We start from the raw sequence: 25,353 nt of genomic DNA on the forward strand, positions 1-25,353 counted from the left end.
TGCGACTGAAGAGAATCTATTTGGAGTGTAATTTTCCTGGACATACTAAACAGGGCAAGGTAATTTCTTCAATTTAATAGAAATAAAGAGTTAAGATGCATGAGCTTGTAATTGGAGTTTATGAACAGCCCAGCCTAGAAGCCTACTCCATGAAGGTAGATAAACAGTCCGCGTTAGTTGCTCTCACCTTGCCAAAATCCTATGCAAATGCCCATGGAGTGATGTTTCGAAAGAAAGGCCGAAATAGCATGTCAGAATGACTGTTTGTGGAGAAGGATGGCACGCTTGCACCCGCTGGCGCTAGCTTATTTCTAGATGTTTTTTGCTTCGAACAAAATTGTGTTCCTGATAACAATAGGCATCAGGTGTAGTGCCTTTACAGAGTGCTAGGTCTTCCCAGCTTGACTTATCTGTATCAGGCTAAGCTTTCTATCGAAAAAAAATTAGTGTCATTAAATTGAACGGGCCTGATAAGCTTGCAGCAGTTTGTACTGCAAGAACTTTCTTCTTGTTTCAGTTTGTCGACTATCGTTGTAACAGTAGGGTTCTTAGGGTGTAGAACTGATGTGTAGCACAAACTACATTTCTTTATCCTATTTTGTGTCTATCACTTGGGTAAGTTACATTTCTATGTCTAGCTGTAAACAGATTTGTATGTAATACAAGAATCCAGATAAAAACAGAACTTTCGGTTAGATAGCTTCAATTGCTACATAACTTAAGTTGACACCTAGATTTCTAGCTTAGAACAAAGTAAGTATCGCAATGATAGTATTGTAATTTTGTAGAACGCGAATCTTCGTCAGCGTCCTCGCTTCAAAGTAAATATGAGTACCCTTCGTAAGCTTCGGGGTGACATACTCAGACAGGGGACTATTTTGAGTGTGCTGGATCGGCTTCAGTCTAAGTGCAGAATATCAGTAATCGTAGGATCTACTCGGATCTCCGAAAGTTTACCAAGTATAGTGACCTGCAATATAAGCGATGCAAAAGGAAGTTCGAAAACGTACTACATACGGCGATATAAAGTGTTTTAGTTTACTGATGTAGAAACGGACTGCAGCTACAGAGGAGACGGAGCTATTGGGCAGAACAGAATAACCCGATCCGCTTGGAGCGCGCCGCTCATGGCCACGCTTATATCCTCCATATATCGGAGGGCAAAACAATGACAACAACAAATGCGATTACCTTTTAATAATACTATATTTAAACAAAAAGCTAGCCTTTTTTCCAATGATTTCTGTTTATTGTTATTGATTTCTGTGGTGTTTCTTTGGTAGTAATTGGGAAATGTCTTTTATTGCACGAACGGTTGATGTAGTCCGCCATCGAAATTCGAGCTTCAGGTAAGATTCTGTCACTCCGGTGGGCACGATCACGCAAGCTTCGCACTATAAGGGCTTCTACACAAAATTCAAAAGCTAGATCATTACTAGACGAAAACTTGCGGAAGAACAGCAATAGTAAGAGCAAACGATAGACGTTTAAATATGTATAAAGGACGGTATGTATAAAGTGTGTCGAAGTAATTTCGTTGCTACCTCACGCAATGGTTGAGATAAAGCGGTCAAAACCCCTTTCGTCTACAGCTGCAACTATGAGGAGTTGAAGTAAAGAATCTGAACTCTTCATATTGTTAGCAACTTCAATTAATAGAGTATTATTTATGTCAGAACTTACATCATCTCCTGCTGACGTAAACTATTTCGATCTTTTCTACAAAAGATTTTCTTTTTTCTCCAAATTCTACCACTTAGTCGCTAATTTTTTACCGTATCTAAAAGCTAAGCGTCCACTGCAATATTGTTTTTCATACGAGCATCACTCAAATTCGGATGAACTTGGAAACTATAGTTTTCAAGTTACGTAGTACACAACATCGCTTAAATTCACGAAAATCGCTGGAATACTTTTGGTGCTGTGAACGTGACACGCCCGCTTACTAAGGGTATCAGTTATTATAGTTCCCGCAAAAACTTTATGCCAAGTCTATAACTGTAACGCAACTGTTACGTTCCTTCGTCCACGGTAATTTCGTCAAAATAAGTTAACAAGATAAATTAATAAGTCAAAATAAATTAAAAAGAAGCTTCCGCGTAAATTCTCTATAATCTTGGTATAGGCACAGTCTGTCTACCTCATAATGGAGTTATCGTTTAATTTTTTGCCTATTTCTATCACTTCTATAATTTTTACACTTAGTGTTTTCAATATTATGCCTCTCAGGCCGATTAAGAATAGACCCGAATAGCTCAAGCATCTAATATTTTTACATTTCCTCTAAATTATCGTGACCTAATACATTGAATTTCGTAGCCAATCGCCACCGGCCTGAATTGGTCATGGAACCCATAAGGATACACAGTATGTTTTCGAAAGGGCAAACTACAAATGTTATGTGTAACAAAATGGGAGTTACTTGGGTTGAAAAAGCTTTTCCACAAAAGAAAACTCCTAATTTTTTAATAGAAACCTTCGCCGGATCAATTTCAAGTTAATCTCCTGACAGCTAGAACGTTAGTCCCAAAAAAAAAATTATCATTAACGAGAATTTCGCCCTCGAACTAACTTAGTTTAAATATCCACGTGATTAAATATGTACATGAGGGGTGACTACCTCACGGCTCGGTGTCATGGTGCTGTACCATAGAAACTGGCTTGAGACGATCTGATTAATCTCAAGTCTGCAAAAATTAGGCAGCGCAGTTATCAAGCTTGTTCTGATGCCTTGTTTAACATAGGACTACCGCTGTTTCTGTCCCAACTTAATTTTAGATGTACAGTCCTTCGCAGAAATTGTATGGTATATCTTCAATTTACAACAAAATTTAAAAATATTTAGTTAAATCGAGACTACTTATTAATAACCAGACTCATTGAACATAACTTCTAACTTTGTTGGCAGATTGGAGCGGAGCTAGTTGCTGGAATAACAGTGTGAGTTTGCCCTTTGAAGGTCATGCTAGTCATAATTTGCATATCACCCTGTGTTTTTATCGTGTACCTGTGTTCTAGTTCTATGCTCCGGATTTCCTGTACTTTGCAATAGAATAAACCTCAAAACATTTACGCTTGAAGTCGGTATTGAGGAGTAGCTTGCTTAAACAGGGCGGCTTTCAATGTTCACAGACAGGATCGGAGAACACGTTGGAGAATTTCCTGATTTTTAGAGCATCCTTATTATGACAATAGCTTAAATAGAATAGACTGAACTGCTTGTTAAATACCCTGTTCCAATAGCCGTGTTGTAACTTAGTAAGCGTATTTTTTACCGCTATTCCCCTAGGTGGAAAAGGTTTCGACGTTAGCAGATGCAGAAAATAGCTTCCATTGAAGGCACAACATTGATTTCTCACTATAGTATTATCTATTTAATGTCCCAATGCGATCGATACTAGCATCACTAGCAAACATAGCAGGGAATACTTGTTTGCACAACGAAATAATCGTTTTTATTTTATCTAATCATTGATTTTCGACCTAACGACTGAAACACTACAACAAAATAGGCACGCCGACTTGCATTACAAGTTAATATTATCTTGCTATTTTCATGAAGTGCAATAACATAGCCCCTCATGACAGTACTGGTATGAAGGAATAACCTTGTCACGTCGATGCAACCTCACAATATAGCTGTATCTGTCTAAACTACCGCCGAGTCCTTCATTCGAAAATAAGAATACCAGAAGCGAATAGATCAAATTGAAGATGGCGTCAATCATTGAAATACTCAAATTGCTCGAGCAAGCGTCGGAATTGCCGTAGCCGATCTCTAAGACGTTATAGATATCCTCTGGTCTTTTACAATCCAAGTACAGGCCAAAGGGAACCGAGATGAAGGCGAGTGAAGGAGATTTCGCGTCACATACCTTTACCATGGCTTGAAGGATATTTCTTCGAAAGACAATCCCTTGACGTCCAACAGGGGAACGCCCTATGCGCTTTGGTAGCCTGGATGATAGCACTGGCGCTATCAGGACGCGATTTACGGTTGAATCTTGAAATCAAGGTATATAGTCACTTAGGCTAAATGACTGCGTACGAAATTCAATGTAACGGCGTCTACGATGTTTTGGCGCATTCAACTGTATATTATGTATAGATAACAGTGTCACGAAAAAGAGACAAACACACGACATAAAGGCGTATAGTGATCAAGTATACTAAAAAAAAAAAAATAAAGGATACGAACGCAACACGAAGCCTTTGAAGCTTGGTGTTACCCCGTCGGTAATGCATTATAAACTCCGATGGCTATTTCACCCAGTTCCGGAAGGTAATGCATTATTCGGTCCGTCCGTTGTCCGTTACGTGTCACGTAAACATAGGCAGGAATTGTTGTGATGAAAGAGGCACTCAACTAATACCTATACTGCTGTTATTACCCATACTGGTTAATTGACACGATTATGATTTTTTTTAATTATGTCTCGGACTTTTATGTACGCTTCTTCGAGTTGGGGGTCAAGGCGTCTTATTGAGCTATACCTTGCGTAGACTATGCCATAAAATATAAATACATACGTTGTAACCTTGATCCGAAATTCTGTTCATATTACATCTGCGGTACTATCGAATTTGTGTTCTACGTACGATAGGTATCCTATTTTATTATGTGGTTGTTGATCTATCAGTTCTTATGAATGTCGTAGGTACCTGGCCTGGCTGGGCTGTTTGTGTGAAAAGATCAGTGACTACCACCGGAAAAACACCACTACTTGGCGCTTTGTCCCTTAGGTCGTTTGTCGAGTTTTACGTCCTGTACTGTAGCTATTAAGCACTGGTTTAGAGTGCGAAATAGGTCTACGCCCGGGTTCGAACCCACACGACCGCATGTCCTGAAGCACAGTAGGCAAACACCTCACCACTGCGTTATCACAAGCACAGTTTTCCTCTATCTTTAGCATTACCAAATCGGATAGAAAGCTGCGATCTGTCTTTTATTAGATTCTCCGATAAGTATTCTTTCCCTAGTATGTACATATTGGTGCACGTTTTTGTAGCTGAGTCTTGTTCATTGTTTAAAGTATTGAGAATGCTAAAAGAATTAAGCATCTTCGTACTAAACACAAAACTGCATAACTTAATAAGTTAGGTTCGAATTGGCGTCAAAATGTTCGCTACGCATTTTCCAATAGCTTCGATGCCAAGTTATTATATTGTCCTAACCAACTTACTGGAATAATATGAGAGCATATCGTGTATATCAGAATGATAAACAAAGCCACGACGTTTAGCTGAGCTGAAAGATACAAAGGTCAATAATGATTCCGATTCATCATAGCGTTCTCGAAAAACGAAACGGAAATCTCAGAAATTGGTCCAGACGAACCAAAAATGCTCTGGTTAGTACAGTGATCTATAGCTGTTGAAACAGCATTACCCCAAACTTCAACGAACCTTTAATAGAATATAAAGGAAAAAAAAAACTATAACGAACTTTTCCCATCAATTCTGCCTCAAAGTAAAACGTGTTATTGACTTGTTGGAAATGTGTTGACCGTTACAAGTTAACACAGGCAAAATTGTACATTTTAAAGCAATAGAAATAAACTAAAGCTACGATTGGTGACCTTCTGAGAGTTGTTTTGGTAGCGCCATAACGCCATCATTATGGTCTCTGGGCAAAAAACGATAGAAAGTATTACATCCCTCTATTGAAATTGATATCATTAACAGAATCCTTCTGAGACCGGAACAGACGATAACCTGATCGCGCATGAATTAAAGTTTTCCATGTTGACTGTTTATGTTGGTAGCTAAGCGTATATGGTGTAGCATTGTCGTAGTAGTTCTTCTGCTTACTAGTTTCGTAAATATCTTCATTTCCCGAATCAGTTGTTGTGCGAGGCGACAACAGCTCAGAACGCCCAGTTTTTTTCGAGCCCTGCCAAACATATAGCATCACCTTTTTTTGGGGGTCAGTCGGGGCTGCGTCATATATCGTGAAGTTATCCATCTTCAATCGTTTTGATCTTATCGTCTTCGCTTCAGCAATATCAACCGCTTCAGAAATAGCCTGATGTCCTTGCGCTTCTACAAAGTTTGGTGTATAAAAATACGATCGAGCGAATTCTTTTATGTTACTTCATATGATGCCCAAATATCGAGCTTCTTTTATAGCCAGCTTTCTTCAAAGCGTTTGGTGGTAGATATTCAGTCTTTTGGCAATGCCATAGTTACTCACGTGTCGATCAATTACTGAATTTTTCGTTAGTTTATCTATTCCTTTTCCATGATTGGTTGATTATTACGAGAGGTATCCTTCACGTCGAAATCTCCTTGATAAAGCACTTTCATCAGAGTACACATTATGGTAGACCTGGACAGTACCTGTGCCCTTATCGTAACTGAATTATCACAGAAGTCTCATGACTCGCACTAAAGCCCTTCCCTTCAAGCTATGCACCTGTATGTAACGGTTAACATTATCGGCTGACAGTTAGTAGATATGTAGTTATTTCAACATAATATCTCTGTACTGATAGTAAAATTTAACGAAGCTTAAGTTACACAAAAGTTGACATTAACTGATGATCACGCCACTTAGCTGAATCAATTACTTCCCACCTGTAAGCATCCTACAAAGTACGATTAACATAGTAAAAATGATAATTTATAATATATCCTACCGTAGATACCAGAATTTGAGAGCCGCTAGCGTTCTGTTATTGATTCTGGGAACTAAAAGTTTCGCACTGGCATACAAGATATACATTATTCTGAATATGACATATATTATATTTACGATGTTGTTGGGGGTTGCCCAGACTTCCCACGTAATCGGGAGGCATAGTGGAGGGTTTTTGCACCACAAGAGAGCTTTGCAGCAATGACCACCAATGCCCTGTAATCGTATAAGAACACTCTGATTTTGGAAGTATGATGAGCTAGCGGGACAAATTTTAGCGACCGACGGTGTCAACATCCTGCCTCAACACAAACTTTCGTTCATGAACTCGTGATATTCATTTAAGCGAACTTGTATAATGAGTTTCGAAGCAATAAAATCACCTACTGCCTAAAATTGTAGTGTATTTTAAGCTGTTCTTTATTTTCGGCCAGTTGACTGCTATATTTGCTTGAAGATTGGTGAGAACAGCATGTCCATCTGGTTCGATCAAACACGCAGATTTATGGTAGGAACTTAACGATACAAAGTTACCTTTTTTTTTTTTTTTTTGTTTTTTGAGGTTAAGGGCAAATGCATTATGCAGACCGGACATCATTGTCTGTGCTTTGTCCAGTACTGCGGGATTCTCATCCACTAAACCCCGGACCCCTTTATCAGCTTGGGCCATCGTTCGGGATATGTTTGATATTACTTCGAAAGATACAAGGTTACCTAGTAAAGAAGCCCGCTTCCTGTGTAATTACTTGTAAATAAACCCGGAAATTTTGGACTGGAATGAGACATGGACTCAGAAGCATCCATCAGTTAAGATTGGTCGTGAAATGAAAGTTATTACCGAGAAAACTGCAATTAATAACATATGTTCGACAACTTCACATCAAACTTAACGGGAAAAGGCGTCCCTAGTTATAGCTTACACATGTCAGTACTGAAGAATATGATCTAGGTCTCTGTGGACAGATGCCCATGTCAGATCTGTCGTTTCTAGGTGTTAAAAGGCCCGATCGGTGGCAGCCAAAATTTTTTACGTCGAGTTGCTCAGGTACGCTACAAATAAAGAAACTGAATGGATAGAATGATGCGAAGGACAATCAACTAGCCATTAAAAAAGACCCGGAAGTTCTGGTATTCCTTTAAAGATGCGTGGGTGTGGTCGGTGCACCATAACTTATAAGGTAAACAAAATATTGACTCATTATGGTTGCCTGCGTATGCACAGTGGGTGCTCGATCAAACAAAGTTACTAAATAGCATCGTCTTTCAAAGCTAATTTCTTAACACTACAGGGAGATATTTTCAAATGGTTTTTGGCCTATGGCTGCGGCATTATTCTACTTTACGGAACCTTATATGTCGATAACGGTATCGAGATTTTCAAACTACAGGCAGCCGACGTCGAAAAACTGATATATTGTATTTCAGCGATTGCAGGTGTAGTAGCTTATTTTAATCGGGTTTCTGCGAGTCCAGCGTTCGCAGTGCGTGCTGATATCTCGCACTATATACAGCTAGCACGTTCTATACCCGTCAAGACTGTTGTCGGCGTTGAAGGGCAAAGTGGTGTATATATAGTGCTTGCGTGTTCTTTGCTGATTTTTTACGTCCCTATACGTAAAGTGTCGAAAGGGGGTACTAAATAGATATCGCTAAAGAGAAGGGAACACTCATTAGTAAATTGCTTCATTGAGATAAATGTACACAGAGCACAGCCCCTGAGATGTTTCAGATTTAGCAGCCTGCAATCGCTAACATTGCTAGGAAACTGAGGGCAAACCTCCCGCTGGTGTCGCGTAAAATCAGTAACAGAAATAAAAAAAGGTCAATTATGAAGCGGGACGACCGTGTGATGATTATTTACGAATTACAAGAAACGAAAACATGTTCGTTTCGTATAACGTCTTCAGAAACAAATGAAAAGACCATGCACTCGTTCTTGACGCTTCGTCGGCGACTCAGAGGCTGGATTCAAGCACGGTAAACTTGCCAACAAACCTCCCTTGATTGCGCGAATGAAACGAGCCTGTCTTCAATCAACCAAGTCAAAAATTCGACCGTTAACAACTGGGCAAATCTGAATGAATCTCATTTTTAATTTCTCAGAAAAACTTCCCCCATGCCTTTAGATGTGTGGGTAAACGATTTCCCGAAAAGTACGTCATGCCGAAGATAAAGCATCTATCAAAGGTTATGATATGGTCTATAATTTCTACTAGAGGCACTGTGATGATACATCTCCAACAAGGAATATTTGAGAAATGCTGAGTTGATTGAACAGTGACTACGTTTTCACGCGCAATGTAGCATCTTGTCGCAGGGCTCATGATCTTTTCAGGCTACTTGTTGGCTCTATAGGCTATAGGCTGACGTTCAGGTGCTGCCTTAGCCCGCTAATTTAGCAGATCTCAATCGCATAGAAAACGTCTCAAAAAATCGTAACATCACAAGTTTGGCACGACAGGAAATCGCAGACGATCTTGGTTTCCACGAAAAAAATTAATGTCTATGGGATCAGGATCGACTCATAGCTTAGACTACACCATAAGCACAGCCCAAAGAATGGCGGTTGTTTTGCTGCAAAAAAACAGCGCGATAAGATACTGATACTCGCAACAGTATCCCATCGTTTACCAAAATTTTGAAAATGTTTGCCGATTTCTCTATTGACATATTGTAATGTACAATAATACCGATTTCGTTAGAAACCATTTGACCGTATCTCACTTCAGTGCCGCAATCGGCCTCGAAAACTAAAGCTATTTGATTGGGTTGATAAATCTATTCGACTGAAGACCAACTGTGTATCGTAAAACCCAATTATCATTTAATTATTAACCCACTACTGCTAGCGACGACCAAAGTAACAAAACAAGCATACGATATCTGGTATTTCATAGTCACCATGACAAATATCTAGAAGTAGTACCGCCGTACTCCTTTAGCAGAAGGCGATAACCTCTCGTTACAGATCAACTAATACATCATCAATTATTACTAATTATTTAGACTGGCGTTAAGTTGCTCAGCTTCTTGAGGTTCAAAAAGTGATGCGTAAGTTGCGCATAAGTATTCCCTGAGCAGCGGAAACACATTACATAGGTCTAAGTTAAAGTGAAGCCCCCAAGTTAGACTAAACATTTCTAAAAGGGCAGTTCATGGAAGTTGTAAGCTATCTTATTTATAGCTTAATGCCAAAATGGCAAGTTACTTTAGCTGTTCCAGTAAATGCTATCAGACACATACACCTATATATATATATATATGAGTGTATATCACTTTTAATATATTGTCATGGAAAGTTAGGCCATATGGCATACCAGCATAATGTTACAAAATTGACGCATCGGAGAGTTGTTGTTTACCGTTAGTACGTAACGGTGCCTGATTAGCTGAAAGTTCTTGGCACAGACTTCGTGATAATGTTCAGTTACAAGCGAAGGGCAACGCAGAAGTGTATTATCTTCTTTTCGTTTAAAAAGAGCTTGGACTAGTCATAAGAACATAAAAGCCCATGTCGCTGACCTATTTGCCTGTTGACATGTTTTCTAACCTGGTGGCCATTCAAAACATTCGTCGTACCCTATTGACGACGTGGAATGAGTGAAGGCTTCGCTAAAGACGAGTGTCCATAAGTATTAGAGAAAAATAAGGCCTTAAACAAGCTTGAAGACCTTAAGTCAGACTTTGTAACTATGTGCCAAGAGATTCGAATCCCTGTTTGTTGGATATTCGCACGTACATTTACATTGCCATCATGTTTTCTTTTTGAGACGTCCGAATTTCTCTTGTTTGCCGATTAACCAGCGGTGGTGGAAGGACCACCAGACGCTGCTGGATTGGATCCCAAAGACGGTTAGCTCGCTCAAGCCTAACTCGTTTTTGTGATGCTATTTTCTTGGGGAGCGAAATTTCAAAACTCTGCCACGTGTTTATTTCAAGCAGCCTCTTTACACATAAGAGACACGTTTAGGACACAGGTTAGTAATTCCAAGCCCATTAGTAATACCAAAAATACGAGTATTTACATGAGTGCAAATACAAAATTAATATGAAGGATAAGCATTTCCTACAGTGGTTAGTTTTCATCTTATGGGTTGTAAAAATGCAAATGTAAGATGGTGTATACATAGACAATGAATCTTTGTTAGCAGTAAAACGAAGCGTCATGATACATGTACTAGCTATCAAACTGGGAGCCAGCAATGTCGGCGCGGATGTCCATCCGCAAAGCTAGCCCTGCTGTCGCTGAAAAAACTGCTTTTGTAGCATCCTTTCGGCCAATGATTAGCGCATACGTATAAGGTTACGTACACTTCATGTATATTTTCTCGATAGATACTGGCTTTCCTATAAGAACTCGTGTATTTCGTGTGCCGGGGACCGTCCTCATTGACCTAGTTAGATTGGCTCCATGTGAAAGTATCTGTAATAGATGCCTAAAACGCCCCGTAACTAATCAGAGTACTATAGACGCCAGGCTCGAGAGTGGACCTGACTCGTCATGCAGTACAAATTAGCTAGATACAGCCCGTCCTGTGCCTGCAACTATAAATACGCTTAACTAATAAAAGTGCTCTCAACAACATATCAGTAAGTTACAATGACTTGTCAAAAAATCTGCCTCCAGTATAACATTAAAAATAACCTGTTATGCAATACTAAATATAAGCTGTGTGGATGAAGAAAGTTCTCCAAGCAAAAAATGTATGTGGGTATCGTCCAAAAAAATCTATATTTAGTATTTTAAAAACCTAATTTATAACGTTTTAGACTGAAGTCGGAAGCCTTCTTTAGGGCTGCTGTCTGTGCCGTCTTAGCAATAGGCGACTAATTAACTTTTAAGTTGAGTATTGATTGCTACTATTTTCTTTTTTCACAATCTGAGCCTGGATTGGAACCGACTAACCGATCTATAGCCGGAGGTAGTCGCCAATACGACAATCGTCTGGGCCTGAACTGGGGTGCGCATGCGCTAAGCAAAAGATCTTGAAACTTTCAAACTATGAGACGTAGCTGCTGGGACCAAATAACTTGTAACATCACTGTTTAATTTTTCGCTCGACCGTGATCACGCTGTTAACGCCAACTCATGCGCCTCTCGTCGAAGCTCGTCTCGTATGCTAGAAACCGGACAGCTTTTCGTCGTCAGTATAAAGGCCTACAAGTTCGCCCATAGTAACGTTTTCATGGGATAACCTACATAGATATTCTCTGAAACGAGCTTGTGTGGTCAGGATAAAATTTATCTGGTCGTGACAAACCAATTGATCTATCGACACTGCAAAACTTTTTCTAAATTTAGTTGGCTGTGCCGGTATCGAACCGTTGCATATACTTAGTCGTCGAATAGAGTGATGACGTCCTAGGACCGCTCGAGATAGGTCGCTGATTTTTGCCACGCAAACGTTGAACAGTGTTGTAAAAATGACTCTCCTGCTGTCTGTTCGACCCCTATTTATAAGTAGACTCCTTATGAAGCGTAACGATTGAAAAATCGTCTCATATGCATCGTGTACCGTCTGATAATGATAAATTGAAAGAGTTCAGGAGATCACGGTTACTGGCGTAAAACTCTAGCTGTCAAACGTAATCATTTTGTATTATATATATATATATATATATATATGTTAATTTTTTTTAGCTGTTGATTTCGTTGGTTTGTTAATAGAGCATTATAGTTGTTAAGTTCCGTTCTTTGATTTTTGACTGTGACCTGCTAGCTGTAATTGGTTTCGCGGCACGACAGAGTATATGCGTACAGATTAAATCTCTGACCATGAAAAATTTACCCTGCACTAACCCTCAAACAAATCCTAACATCAAGGGTTCATCTAGCGATATATAGATCTAATATTATCTATTCTGCAATTCAGATTTTTCCTGTACACTGTTGTTTGGGCCGACCGCAGTACCGCTATTGCTACTGGCTAGAGCAGGCTAAAGCTCTGAGCATTATAAATGAGTATTGTCGCTTTTTGCTGGTGTTTGACGTTTGCCCTCAGCTAGCTAGCTAGCTAGCTAGTGACCTAATGGACGATGTGAGCTTGAGAAGACTTTTTCGGAAGACTTTTCCGAAGCTTTTCGCATGTGCTACAAGTGTCATTTCTGGCGGTCATAATTATCCCGTATACAGCTATCATTGATCGTGATTACAGCCTCAACTTAACAGTTAAATCATTCACTGGTAATTTTTGAAATTATTTCGTTTTTTTTTATATATTTTGTATTATATAATTTTTAATGGTCATCGTGCATTGAGCTGTACTGAGATGCATAAACTCGCCGAAACGTTGCTTAAATAAACGGCATAAAAAAATTAGCAAAATTAAATTTTTGGCAAGTCAAAACGTTCTAACAGTTCAATATATATAGCTGAAGGCATAACAGGGCGCAAAAAACCTCAAAAAGACCAACCGTTATGATTTGTTACTATTAGTAGTATTAGAACCCTATTAGTAGTTGATATTGTCAAATACTGTATTATCAAAATGGCCGTTAACTTTCGTATGAAAGATGCAGGTGTACCAAAGTTGACTTTTCAAGCTTTTTGGGTGAATCTTATGAAGCCCTTCGAATTTAAATCCTATTAAGTATCCGCCCTTAGAAAATCTTCCTCGATTTTTTAGAAGTCGCATGAAAAATGCTCGAACAAGAAACTAAATTTTCATTCTTTACTGATATTTTACCATGCGCAAATAGATTGGGTATTAGCTGATCTTTGTTTTAATTCTGAAAATGATGCACTATTATTTGTCACGACTGCTATAGAAAAAATTGGCCTTTTTGTAGCAGTAGTAGCGGATGTACGCATGCCCGTTAAAGCAAGCGGCCCGACAAACAGTCCCAATTCAAGTGCCCTACCTTGAATATATATAGCTAGATGTATTTTGTTTGGGTAAATTCGTATATATTTCCTGAAGTGACCCAGGTAGTTGTGGTGAATCGCTTTGATACAATTATTAGGTCTGTTTCAAAAAAGACGGAATAATTGGTAGGAAACAGTAGAAAAGGCGAACGAGAGCCAAAAGAAGAGATGACGCGGATGAAGGCAAGACTCCCTTTGCTGCTTCGAGCCGGCTGCGCTTCATCTTACTGCCGGCGTCGTTGTCAGTGGTATTGTCTTTCTTGCATGGTAAGTGTCCCGTTTAGTGCTTCAGTCTTTCGTTAATGGTCAGGTTTTTTGCCTCCTACCTAGGCATCCTGGCCTACTCTGCCGTCTGGTGGCTTGTTCTCTTTACTCCTCGACCACCCTTCGAGATCCAGGTCAGGCGCGGCCATTTGCCTGCCAGCGCTCTATTTGTTGTTGTGTTATCTTGTTTTCAGTCGCCCCACTCAGTTCGGTCATTCATTTGGGGTAGAGGGCTGATCGTCTCTTAGTCTAGTTAGCCTCAACAGGCTCGTACAGCAGTTCAGCCAGATCGAGGACGTGTAAGACTTCACGTGTTATTGATAACTAAGCCAAGGGAACGTACTCCTCTTCCCGCATCCATTGAAGTCTCCAGGCGCTCACTGAAGCTCCACAGCTAATGCCGCTGCAGCGTCCTCATCGATTACTTAGCCGTTTCATTCAATCACCTGCATCATCCTGTACGAATTGTTTTACGATTTCTAACATAGGACTAAGCTTGCACAAGATAAAGCTGTCGCTTTATTTTAGGTAAGCTTTGTATTGCTACAACTGCGAGGATACTTTTGGATGAAATTATTCGTCTTTGTTCGTTTTTTTGTTTATATGTAACTACAAAAAAACGTTGATTTAGTTCGATCACATCGGCAGCCCTTCTTACTATTTCTTCATTATTACGAGAATTTTCGCTGACCATTATTTTTCCCAATAGAACAGTCCTCGTGATGGAATGAAACCCCTGTGTGGAAATGTTATCTGCGAAAAAGGACAACGCGAATAATAATGTCCTCTACATCCTTGGAAAACTGGGTTGATGAGCGGGCACCAGGGTCCTGGCAACGTATACGACGATCTCGGAACGCCTATCCAATGCTGCATGCTAACGCATTTCTCGGATGTTGCCAGGCTACTATCCTGGCGGCCAATGTGGACCAGGAATATAGACTAGGACAAGACGATAACAGTAACTCAGGCAGGGGCTCTGAAACGAACAGCCAACATCTTTACCAGAACCATCGGAAGTTTTTGAACTTTTGTCAACTTCCAACCGCTTTTCGTTGCTCGCTATTATCGAGTTCTTAACAGCTACGAAGCCGCCAACAAGCTGATCCTGCCATGTTCATTCGGCTAGAACAGTGCAGCCTGTGACTGCATTAGGGGACGTTAATAGGGGCCACGGTTGCAACTGCGGCGGTCTTCGGCCGGCAGGGCCGGATAATACGGCAGAGCTCTGCTTTCCCACAAGCGTTTCCCGCGCAGGGGGCGCTATGGTCGTTCCTCTCCTGCGGTCCTTTCTCAATTTTATCTAGCCTTGCTGCCGACTGTCCCGCGTTTTCATCCCGTTCGGATGGCGTCGAGAGTGTATATCGAATCACTCATATATAGCCGATAGTAGTACACCTTTCGTAGCTAATCAATCGTTGCAACTTACCGCTATTAAGCATCATTTCTGAAATCCAACCTGTGAAACGAAACGGTCGCACGAAAAGGCCCTTAACTTTTAACAGCGGCAGCTGTAATAAAGTGTGTTAGTCGGTTCGCTCCAAAGCGGCCGCATGCATAAGTGAAAACACACAGGTTTAAGTCAGAACTTAGTGACAAGAGAAAATAGCGCCTGTGATAGTGATCAATAGAAATAATTGAAAAAAAAAAACGGCAAGTGGTACTGCCACGAGTAACGACGTGGATATAAAATAAAAAAAAAAACAGTTGGAAAAAGAAGAGCAAACAAAAGACTGGAAAGGTCGTGTGGTATCAACGTTAACGATACGCGGAGAAAGAACATTGTGAGTGAATTTGTCTTGTTATAATGTAGATCGAGTCTTTCTACACTGTACAAGATTAACACAGTGATCGACCCTGGCAATGACTATGATGCTAATTCCGTTCACATTTGAACGATTGAATGTGACTAACCACGGATAATATGCCTCCCTGTGTCCATCGGATTGCATGCATAGTTGCTCGCAACCGAAACAGGCCCAACAAGCCTGGCGTTCTGCCCTGCACGAACATCTGCATGAATACTTAAGGCACATGAGTGATTTGTCTCAAGCTATTATAGCCAGCCACCTGTGGAATGGAACGTGTACTTCGTTCGTGTCTGCCTTTGAATTGTCTCGTACGAAGCCTCCTTGTATCTGAACCCCACCACAGTGATGCTTGTCATATTTACGATAAGAGATGAAATTACTCATCGGCCACATTCAGCCTTCACAAACATCCTCAGCAACTTCAACTAACTTGTTTCCAACTAACATTGGCCTGTACGTCTCCTGTTGCTGCAAACCTAAAGGTCCTTTGTGCCACACTTCCAATATGGAAAGGGTTTGTTTGACTTCGCACAGCAACAGCATCTGTCATGTGTTTTTCAAAATTTGGCATTAAAAATCGCCTATACCTAACACATGTTGGGTGGACAGACATGATCGAAGTGTTCAAATTAATGTATCTGATACCAAACTTCTGCCATGGCTAATTAAGATACGTGTTTATGTGATTCCACGGTCGCTTCTCACAGCTTTTTTCCGGTAGAGTACGTAGTATAACATGTTTTATTGGGACTAATCCTAGCTTCTGTGGGCTTGATCCTAGCTATTTTTGTTTGCAATAAATTAATAGAAATATCAATGATAAAATGAATATAGGCGTATATATACGAAAAATCGAAAGGCTTAAATGAAAGTTTTACATTATTCTGAATTGAAGCCGCTCTGGCAGAACTAGCTTAGTCGGGCGATGAAAAACGGTGGTTGTCGAAGAAGGTATCTTAGTTCCAAATAAACATGTTCGAGTCTTAGCTTTAATGGCCTAAACCCCTTCATGGAACTGTTACGCTTGGCCTATTATTTGACCTACGCCTTACTGCCGTCCTCTTACCGCTTTCAGCCTTCAAGTCTAGAATAGCTTGCCCAGTTCGTTACTGGATTGTCGTCCACATTGAAATCCATGCGGATTCGTCGAACCCCCTTCATCTAGGCGAATACGATGTATCGGTCGACTCATAAGTGAAACCTGTAATCACACACTGTGGGTGCGAGACTAGCTAAAAATAGTCCGCTGGACCGGTTTTCGACAAACTAGCGGCAGATTAAACAAGTTGGCGGACAACGAGACTTCACCTTTACGCGATTGGCCAGTCGGTTCAACTGGTTGTAATATAGCATGGATATTTTCTCATCTAGTGCGAGATGTGCTGGAGGGGTTCAGATACCAAGGACCATTCACAGACCAGCTTACTGGCCAGAATTTGGGGTCTGGAGGATTAGAACTTCGGCTTATTGCCGCTGATTTTTTCCTCCCAATAATTAGGAAAACGCTCGCTGAAACTTGAGCAAGAACTAGCCAGCTAAGGGGGAACATATTCATAGTTCTGCCATCTAGGCGTTTTTAAGCAAGCAAGCAAGCAGGAACTCGGGTAGACAGATAACCCTTGAAGGTTACATCCAACGACAAGATGGAGTGCGCAAGTGTGATCTGCTTTTAGCCTACCTCACTGGTAACAGACACGGCTGGAAAGTATATTGAACTCAAAGCACAAATAAATACACATTATAGAATTAGCATTTTCGTACTACAGATGTAGGGATAATGTGGGCACGTACTAATAATGAACATTTTAACGCGTGTTTTTCCTTATTGTAGTTGTGCAAGAGAATAACATTAATCCACCTTTTATAGAACATACCCAACGCGTTATTATATAGGGCCACCAATGATCATTTATTTGTATGGCCTCTAAGTTGTAATAATAATAGGCTTAAAAAGTTCAGATAGATTAAAAGTTTGCGGCACAGTAGCTTGGCCTGCAACAGCACCTCAAGTGCCAGGTTTGCGAGCGAAGGCATCAAAGGGCAGCAGCTTGAATGCTTTTTGCGCCGTTCCACTTGTTCCTATTACGAATACGCCCGTTGCTAGGCGCCCATCCGTATATGATTTGGAGAGGAAGCTGTGGATCGTGAAACAAGTGGCTACGTGACGGTTTGTTCAGTACGATTTTTTTCCAGCCACTGCCTCCCACCACGCCCACGTTGGAAAATTCACGGTCTATTCCAGCGAACTTCTACCTACTAAGACATCTGCAGAAGCCTCGGTTGCCAGAAGTCCAAAGCGGTCTCAGATTCCCAATGAACAGCGGGGTGTGGGCAAAAAGTGAACGAGTCGGTTTCTTGCTCTACGGTCAGAGCCTAGAAAACGCTTCAAGAAAAAGGCTTTCACTGGGTTGAATAGATCGAGATTTACTACTGTATGGTTCTTTCAAGTGGTATTTACTTCGTAAACCACTACCGGTGCCGCTTTCAGGTCAAATGGGCGGAACGCTGAGGAAATGATGCCAGAAACACGACTTGAGGACTTGATCGCATAGAATGCGATTAACGCTTGTCTGCATCTTTGTGACATGCAAGGTGAAGCTGTAACCGTTAAAGAAGATGAGCAGCCTGAGATACGAGCATTTGTTAATCTATCACATAGAAGCCCTAGCGAGAGACAATATCGCCAGGCATGATTTTGCTTCCTTTCTTAAATTTTAGGGTCTCAGATTTATTTAAGTGGACCATCTATCTTAGTTCCGTTAATGCTATGTTAAGCCTAGTCAGAGCCTGCTGCATGTGGACAACTTCGACTAGGTTCCGTTGGCCCCTGTTTCCTTAGGAAAACTTCTAAGTAAAACTGAGAACGGAAGGGGCTCAGATTACCACCTGGAGCTACATTAACCGTTTGGGAGAAGGGGGAAGCTCCATCACTTTGTCATCGATGCTTATTTATTTTTGTTTAAATTTGTATCTACCTTAGGATCTCAGTCAACAGAACGAATATATCACAGGATATGCTTACGCACACCCAAATACGCTGAACCATACCTCAAAGTGTGGAGCCGAATACGGCCTCAGAATCAACAAATGCCCCGCATTGGCATTCGCTAAATTGTTGAGTGCTTTTTTATTGTCAGTCATCAGCATACTGTATTCTGTTTCTGCTGAGCACTTCCCAAGACCCACGTTATTCCTTCGGTATAGCTTACACGCTCTAAGGCGGACAGACTGAGGAACAACTTATAGCATACATTCGTAGTGGTTCTGTGCCATAAGGTTGGCAGAGTAAGCTTACTTTTATCTTCGCGCTTTTCGCCAGGGTGGAGGAACGTAAACACTCATTAAATAATGCAGAGCGATGGGGCTCTTGAGATGTTTATTGTAAACTCCGTCCAAGCTGCTGGTTTGTTCTGCAGGTCTGCAGGACCTCTAGCACGATGAAAGTGGTGAACTTGTGATTGAACAAGCTGCGCTCTGTCGTGAATTCCTCATCGACAAACACTAGGAACAATGGCACCGGATGAGATATTGCATCATTCGTCGGGAACATACTTGCGAATTAATCACCGCAGCTTATTAAATATAGGATTGACATGTTAACTATCTGTATTGCTTCTGTTCTACCTCTACTGTTTGCCAACTCTTCAACATTTCCAGGTATTCCCTCCGTTATAGGGCGCTTACTAATCGGCGAATCGTCTATACGACGCTGGATGCCATGAGTAGATTCCTGGACGCGGCCCGATGCCGCTGCTGCTGACGGGTACCATCAAATCTGACCTTGCTCGCTTCGGTTTCGATGGTTAATTGTGTTGCTGGAGATCATGTTTGGGTATTGCTCGAGTTGTCGTTGGTTTCGATTTGCTGTTTTTCCTCTGCATCTTATTCTATTGACCTTTGTGGTATTCACGTCTAAAGAAAAGATTCGATCTTCCTTGCGGTGGTGAAAATTACTTTTCTGGCTATCTCGCATAGGTCGCTGTATCGGTCGCTTTTGACAACCGGGCGTTGAGTGATGATATAAGGCGACGTTCCCTTGGGCCGTGGTTCTCGCGAGAATATCGTTCGCCACTTTACAGTCCTGATTGAATAGAACAACGGGTAATCTGTGTACCTCGTACCATGTCCTAGTGTCTTCGCGAGGTTCTCTACTGTCGAGATGTGTTTTGTCAAGTTCTACTCATTCATAGCGTACTGTTTCCACGAATATTGGTATCGAGCCGGTTACGATATTCACGTATTTGTCAGCGTCACTCATCACATGCACAGTACTTATTTTTCGGGCAACACGGATAGTCACTGGTGCCTCTTTGGATAGATGCTGTCACCCAGTCGCCGCGCCGGTGAGCTTAATTATGCTGTCGCCAATAGAAAGTACCTTTTCTTTTCCCGTAAGCGAGAAACATATACGTTGGGCGGATATTCGGAGGATTCGATGAATTGCCCCGTGTTAAAGCCGGTTGCATCTGTTTCTTCTTAGACCGGTCACTTCCTTTTTCAAAACTATCATACAGTGCAATGTAAACTATGAACAATTGAGTAATTTCGACTTGAATACGAATATATGGGTTTTGCTGATCGATCTACGATGGAATACGGCAGTTCTATCTGGTGGATGGTTTCATCAACTTAATCATCAGTTCTACGCTCTATTACATTTCGAACGGCACGCGAATAGGCCGCCCTGAGAACCGATATCCCGTACAGGCACCTGTATTGGCCAAACAAGATTCGTTCGCGCGATGCATATTCATAGGAGAAATAGCTACTTGCGGCCAGTGCCTAGTATTGAAAGAACTTCATCTTCAGTGTTTGTTCGCACATACTGGGAGGCAGCTTACTCACCTGCTTCCAATCAACAGAATACCCCGGGGTAAACCAAGAGGCTTGTATGCAAGTTTCGAGCGATTACATAGTAGAAACCGAGGGTGGCTATTCACGCGTTTGCAGGGATAAAATACGAGTGGGCCCTACTTGTGATTATGTATTGTATACGTTATGGCCAGTCATACAGTCTATCGAACATGGGCTAAAACTCATCAGTACCAGTATTCTTAGCGAAGGTTCATAGCTTATGTGTAGATCAAGGTGTTGGTCGCTTGCGCTGTACCCATAAGAATGGCTTTATCGAATCGGAAGGGTGGATTGCTTTCGTTCGTGCTGATATATAAAGATACCGCTCCCTAACCGGTTGGCCAAAAAGAAGTCTCATTCCCTTCGCGGCCTGCTTTCAACTTATACTGGAAACTCGCAAACACAAATACGATATTTGAGTTATTTATTGAAACGCTAAGGTCAGTTACTAACTAATTAAGTGGTCGATATAGGCTTATTAAATGTCTATGTTTGCCTGCTATCATTTCTTTCGCAGATGGCCACAGCGATCCAGTCACAGATTTCACAGACCGTAGCAATGCAAAAGCGGGTGATACAGCTTCGCCAGGAGGCCATGCTGAAACGTATCACCGTGTCCGCCGCCTGTGACGAGTGAGTATCACACTGTGCAGGACGATAATAACAGCATTAATCAGTAGCAATGAAGGTATATCTGCAACTGGCTGTTTTAGCAATAGTCTTCGCTGAAGGCATCTGTTGTGATCAGTGCTGTGATAAGTGAGCTTAGCTTGCTTTGTTTTGCTATTAAGGTTAAATCACGTTTACAATACAGTGTAAATTGTGTTTATTATCTGGCACAAAAAGCTTGCGGATGAATTGTGTGATGAATGTCTGTTCTCTTACCTCATATAACAGGCTGCTTTCCATGTGCCATCCATATTCCGCTGAGGACAACGGAAATTAAGTACCCTCCCGCTTTCCGACGGGAATGCTTGCTTTTGTCTTAAGATGGAGTAATATTGTGTGCTATGAAAGCTATTAAACTCGAGTACGTTAACCTTTGGGAGAAGCTGACAAATTTAGCAAGGCACCGTACAGATACTAACTAGACCTGTGGTTTGCTTTGAGGACTACTGAAACGTCAAACCTATGTATTTCGTCCTTTTACGTTGAGATCTGGGCTTAAGTGCAGTTGTTAAAGGAAGAGGTTTTCAAAATCACAGTCCATTGAATTATTTTTGCATTTCGAACGGCCTCAATAGATATAATAAACTGTAATAAAAACAATTATATTTCATAATGCGAAATCTTACCAAAATACTAAAGCAGATATAGGGTATATGGCTCTGTTTAATAACATCGATCTGTGTAATTTCATAGAGACGCGCTTTCTAAATAGATCGCTATCAAACGTGCACTTAATTAAAACATCTAAAGATAGCATCTCTAAAGAAAATCGAAAGGCTAATTTTGGAAACGTTCGATTTAATATAGGCACAATCTATAGCTGCCAATCGCGATGACGGAGCGTGCCTGGCTCGCGCGTACTCGCCGAAGGCGACCGCTACTGCGGCTGCGTGTGCTTGTGCCAGGCAACTAATACACCCCGTTCACCCGACAGCTGCTAGCGCTGTTGGCGATAATCTACGAGATATGGATCCTACACTTTTTTTTTTTATTCCTGAAACAATGGATGTGAGCTTTTGTTCTAATGTCCTGCTGTTACTATTCCCACGTCACTTACTGGCGGTTGAACAGATTTCGTTTTTCTGCAGGATAAAGGGTTAGACGCTCCTGGCATCTACCGCAGTGTCGCAGTTAACGTGCCCGCCAACTCGGCCCTAGCGTGCATGTATGTACATGTAATGTCGAGGAATCAGTTTCGTCATGAAGGTACATTCACTTCCGGAGATGTTTGACTAATGTAGTCGCTGGTTCGGTTTGTGAGTTTCGCTAGATTGACTCAGAAACTAGTCAATTGGATATTGGACCAGAGGAACTACGATTCGGGAAGTTTCATACAAGAGTTTGTTGTTGCTCATCGTCAGCACCGATGATAACGATGGCGGTACATTGAAATAGCTGAAAATAATTTTTCTCAATCGTAGATAGAGGACTCAATCGTCAATTGTAGAACGAATTTTAATCAGTGAATTGATCACACGTAGTGTGGTACGAGTGTACAATGGTAGCAATAAAAAACTACCACCGTCCTGTAAAAGAGCTCTGTGTATGTTGCATACGGAAAGATAGTTAATGTGTTAAATTAACTGATCAGCGAGGAAGACTCATGAAGTGGTAACCGGCTAAATGTTCGGTACCTTTAGCGAGTCGTTCATTTAATTAAGTTGCCGCTGTGACACCTGTCGAGCAAACGAAGTTTGCCAGATTGACGATAAGTTGGGAAATGGGCCTGGTTTAGATTCCACTATCTGGCATAGTCGTCGTACAATCGCTGAGGCTGTCTGTTTTGGATGAGGCCAATTCTCTAGACAAACAATTCTCTAGACAAAAAAAGGCCCAAAAAAGAACGTAGAAGTGCGCATACGATCCTGAAATAGAACACTGTGCATTTGTTCCTAGAAATAAATCTGTTTTGCTGGAAGGGTATGTATTACAATGGTACGATGTAAATGTATGTGAAATATAGCATATGTTGCGTGCAACGTATGCTTTCTATTGATGATCACAACCTAGAGTTTAACAGCTAAATTCTCTCTGATATGTTATTGAGTATAATAATGTCACAAAATCTCGCAATTTTTTTTTCTTAACATTAACTAATTTGTAGAGCTCTGTTTTTATTTCATGAAATTACCGTACTTAATTTTTTTTTCAATCAGAACAAACAAACAAACGAACCCTGTTGAGAGATTTTCGTAGTTTCTCCCGTACAGTTTTGTTTTTCTCGCAAACACCCCCTTCCGTTTGCTCCATGAAGGGGTGAAAAGCATTTAGAACGTACTATAAACCCCATAATGAACACATAGAATATGCCTAACAATTCAGATTCAGACGGCGACATCCTCTGGGCGTTCCTTTTTCAATAGCTGCCCTGGTAACTGTAACCAACAAATACGTTTCTACACCAATTCAAATTCTCCTTGCTAAAAATAATAGCCAAAAATTAATAATCAAGAAAAATCATCACAAATAAAAAAAATATATATATAAAATGTCAGTAAATTAACAATTATTATTCAGATAATAATTGGTCACCAGTCTGTGGAAGAAACCCCAAATTAGAACCACGTTTAGGTATCTAGGAGGCGCATATCTAGGTTTCGTATACCTAACTGGGTTTGTTTCCATAGAAAATCTACGGGGAAAGATTAAATGAAAGACGACCTGAGGTCCGAATGTAAAACTCGAAACATTTACTTATGTCTATCTCTATTTCGCCATCTGGTTGTATTCCTCACGATTTTCGCACGATCTTTCGACGCAAGAAAAAATTACTTCATCGCAAGCTTAAGATGTGCACTTTTCTCTAGACTTATACCTAATTGTCTCTGAACATAAACGAAAGTTAGCGCTTAGAAAATTAAGTTTGGTCCATGAGATTAAGTTGGTAACTAACTGTTACAACGATAACAGTAGCGACCATGACAAAATAAAACCCAACAAAGATACTCGCAAAGATGGAGTACACGTTTTAGTGACAACATTGAAAGTAGTAACTTTAAATACCTTGCGTGTTGAATATATCGATAACACTAGCATGCCGTCGAACGCAAAAAAAAAAGTAAGTTGTTTGCAATGCAATTGAATAGAACCCCTATGATATGGGCATGCAGATGTAGACGTTGCACGCTCCCTCTGCGAATACGTACTTGGATAAGACAACCGTTCACCGAAATTCAATTGCTATTTCAAGCTGACAAGGGATGGCACATAGAGGTTGCAGCATCGTAGGAGATTTGTGCTGAAAAATCTGGAAGCCGTAGGCCATAAAGCAACCGGTATAAAAGCTCATGCGGTATTGTCATATAATCGTATAGCCGGAATTTTTCGTTTTTTGTCGTTGTTCTCTATCTAGAAAACTGCCGACACGTTACAAACGAATGAGTTATTTTTACTCAAACTGACAAAACATAAATAATCAATAGGAATGTGTTTATTGTGACGCACTAAATGTCTTCTGCATTTGGCGCCTGGTGCAGAACAAGTCTGCACAGCTCGCTATTGAGCGAAACTCAAATCCTCTAAATTTATCGATTGTTATTTGTATTAGCATGATTTAATGCTAGGAAGACTTTGAGAAGAGCTGCCACACTGAGATTAGCATTGGAGGTGCAATACGAACGTGGGCACCCTTACTCGACCCGGAGCTCGTACGATTGTCTTCAGATATTTAATATAGACAGAACTATTCCTTGCCTTTTTACAGGTGCACTTCATGGTACTCCCACGAACAACCGTTTGTTACCCTGTGAGTTGCAAAAGTATCGTTTTTGTTTCACATACTATCTGTCCGGCACTCCTATCTTTTACGCATGTCAAATACCAAGCTATTATGTCTGAAAGGTTTTGTGCTCAGCAACGATAATATTCCTTAGGAAATCTCACCTGTCACTCCTGTTGAAAAGAGTGATCAAAGAATTATAGATTGAAATTTACACGGCTATTGTGATAGAAAAAAAATGACAAATTTAGCTAGATACGGTGGGCCTATTTTTTATAAACTGTTTTGCGTGGGGTCAACTTTGACATACTAATTAGGAATTGATACCACACTATTTTAAGGGTACTTTTAAACGTAATGTTTGTACGCAGACGCAACTCACGGCTTTCGCTAATATCGCTGTACGTAGGTCTCCCTACCTATAATTTGACTGTATCTATCGTCAAAACAACCTCCGAAGGGCAGTCACCGTCTAAATTCTGCCACATTTGCTTTCGTTAACTCCCTTTAGTCTGGCTAACCTTTGCTGATGATG

The 25,353-nt window shown here is 40.8% G+C and overlaps 1 protein-coding gene across 4 annotated transcripts in view; it reads left to right on the plus strand.

Moving 5' to 3' along the window:
* Positions 1-15,096: 15,096 nt before the first annotated feature.
* LOC111250307 (uncharacterized) overlaps positions 15,097-25,353 on the plus strand; it is a 54,543-nt gene continuing 44,286 nt past the window's right edge. For 2 of the 4 annotated variants that reach the window (XR_015326326.1, XM_086986988.1), the window contains exons 1-3: positions 15,097-15,550; positions 20,949-21,064; positions 24,804-24,845. Coding sequence is in view for 2 of the 4 variants with exons in the window: in XM_086986988.1 (XP_086843114.1) it covers positions 20,949-21,064; positions 24,804-24,845 (158 nt within the window). In the remaining 2 variants the exon portion in view is untranslated. The remainder of the gene's footprint in view (positions 15,551-20,948; positions 21,065-24,803; positions 24,846-25,353) is intronic. The other 2 variants (XR_015326327.1, XM_086986987.1) reach the window with 1 other exon arrangement.

This window comes from Varroa destructor, unplaced genomic scaffold (genome assembly GCF_002443255.2).
Source record: "Varroa destructor unplaced genomic scaffold, Vdes_3.0 BEIS01000004.1, whole genome shotgun sequence".
In the NCBI taxonomy this organism is placed as follows: Eukaryota; Metazoa; Arthropoda; class Arachnida; order Mesostigmata; family Varroidae; genus Varroa; species Varroa destructor.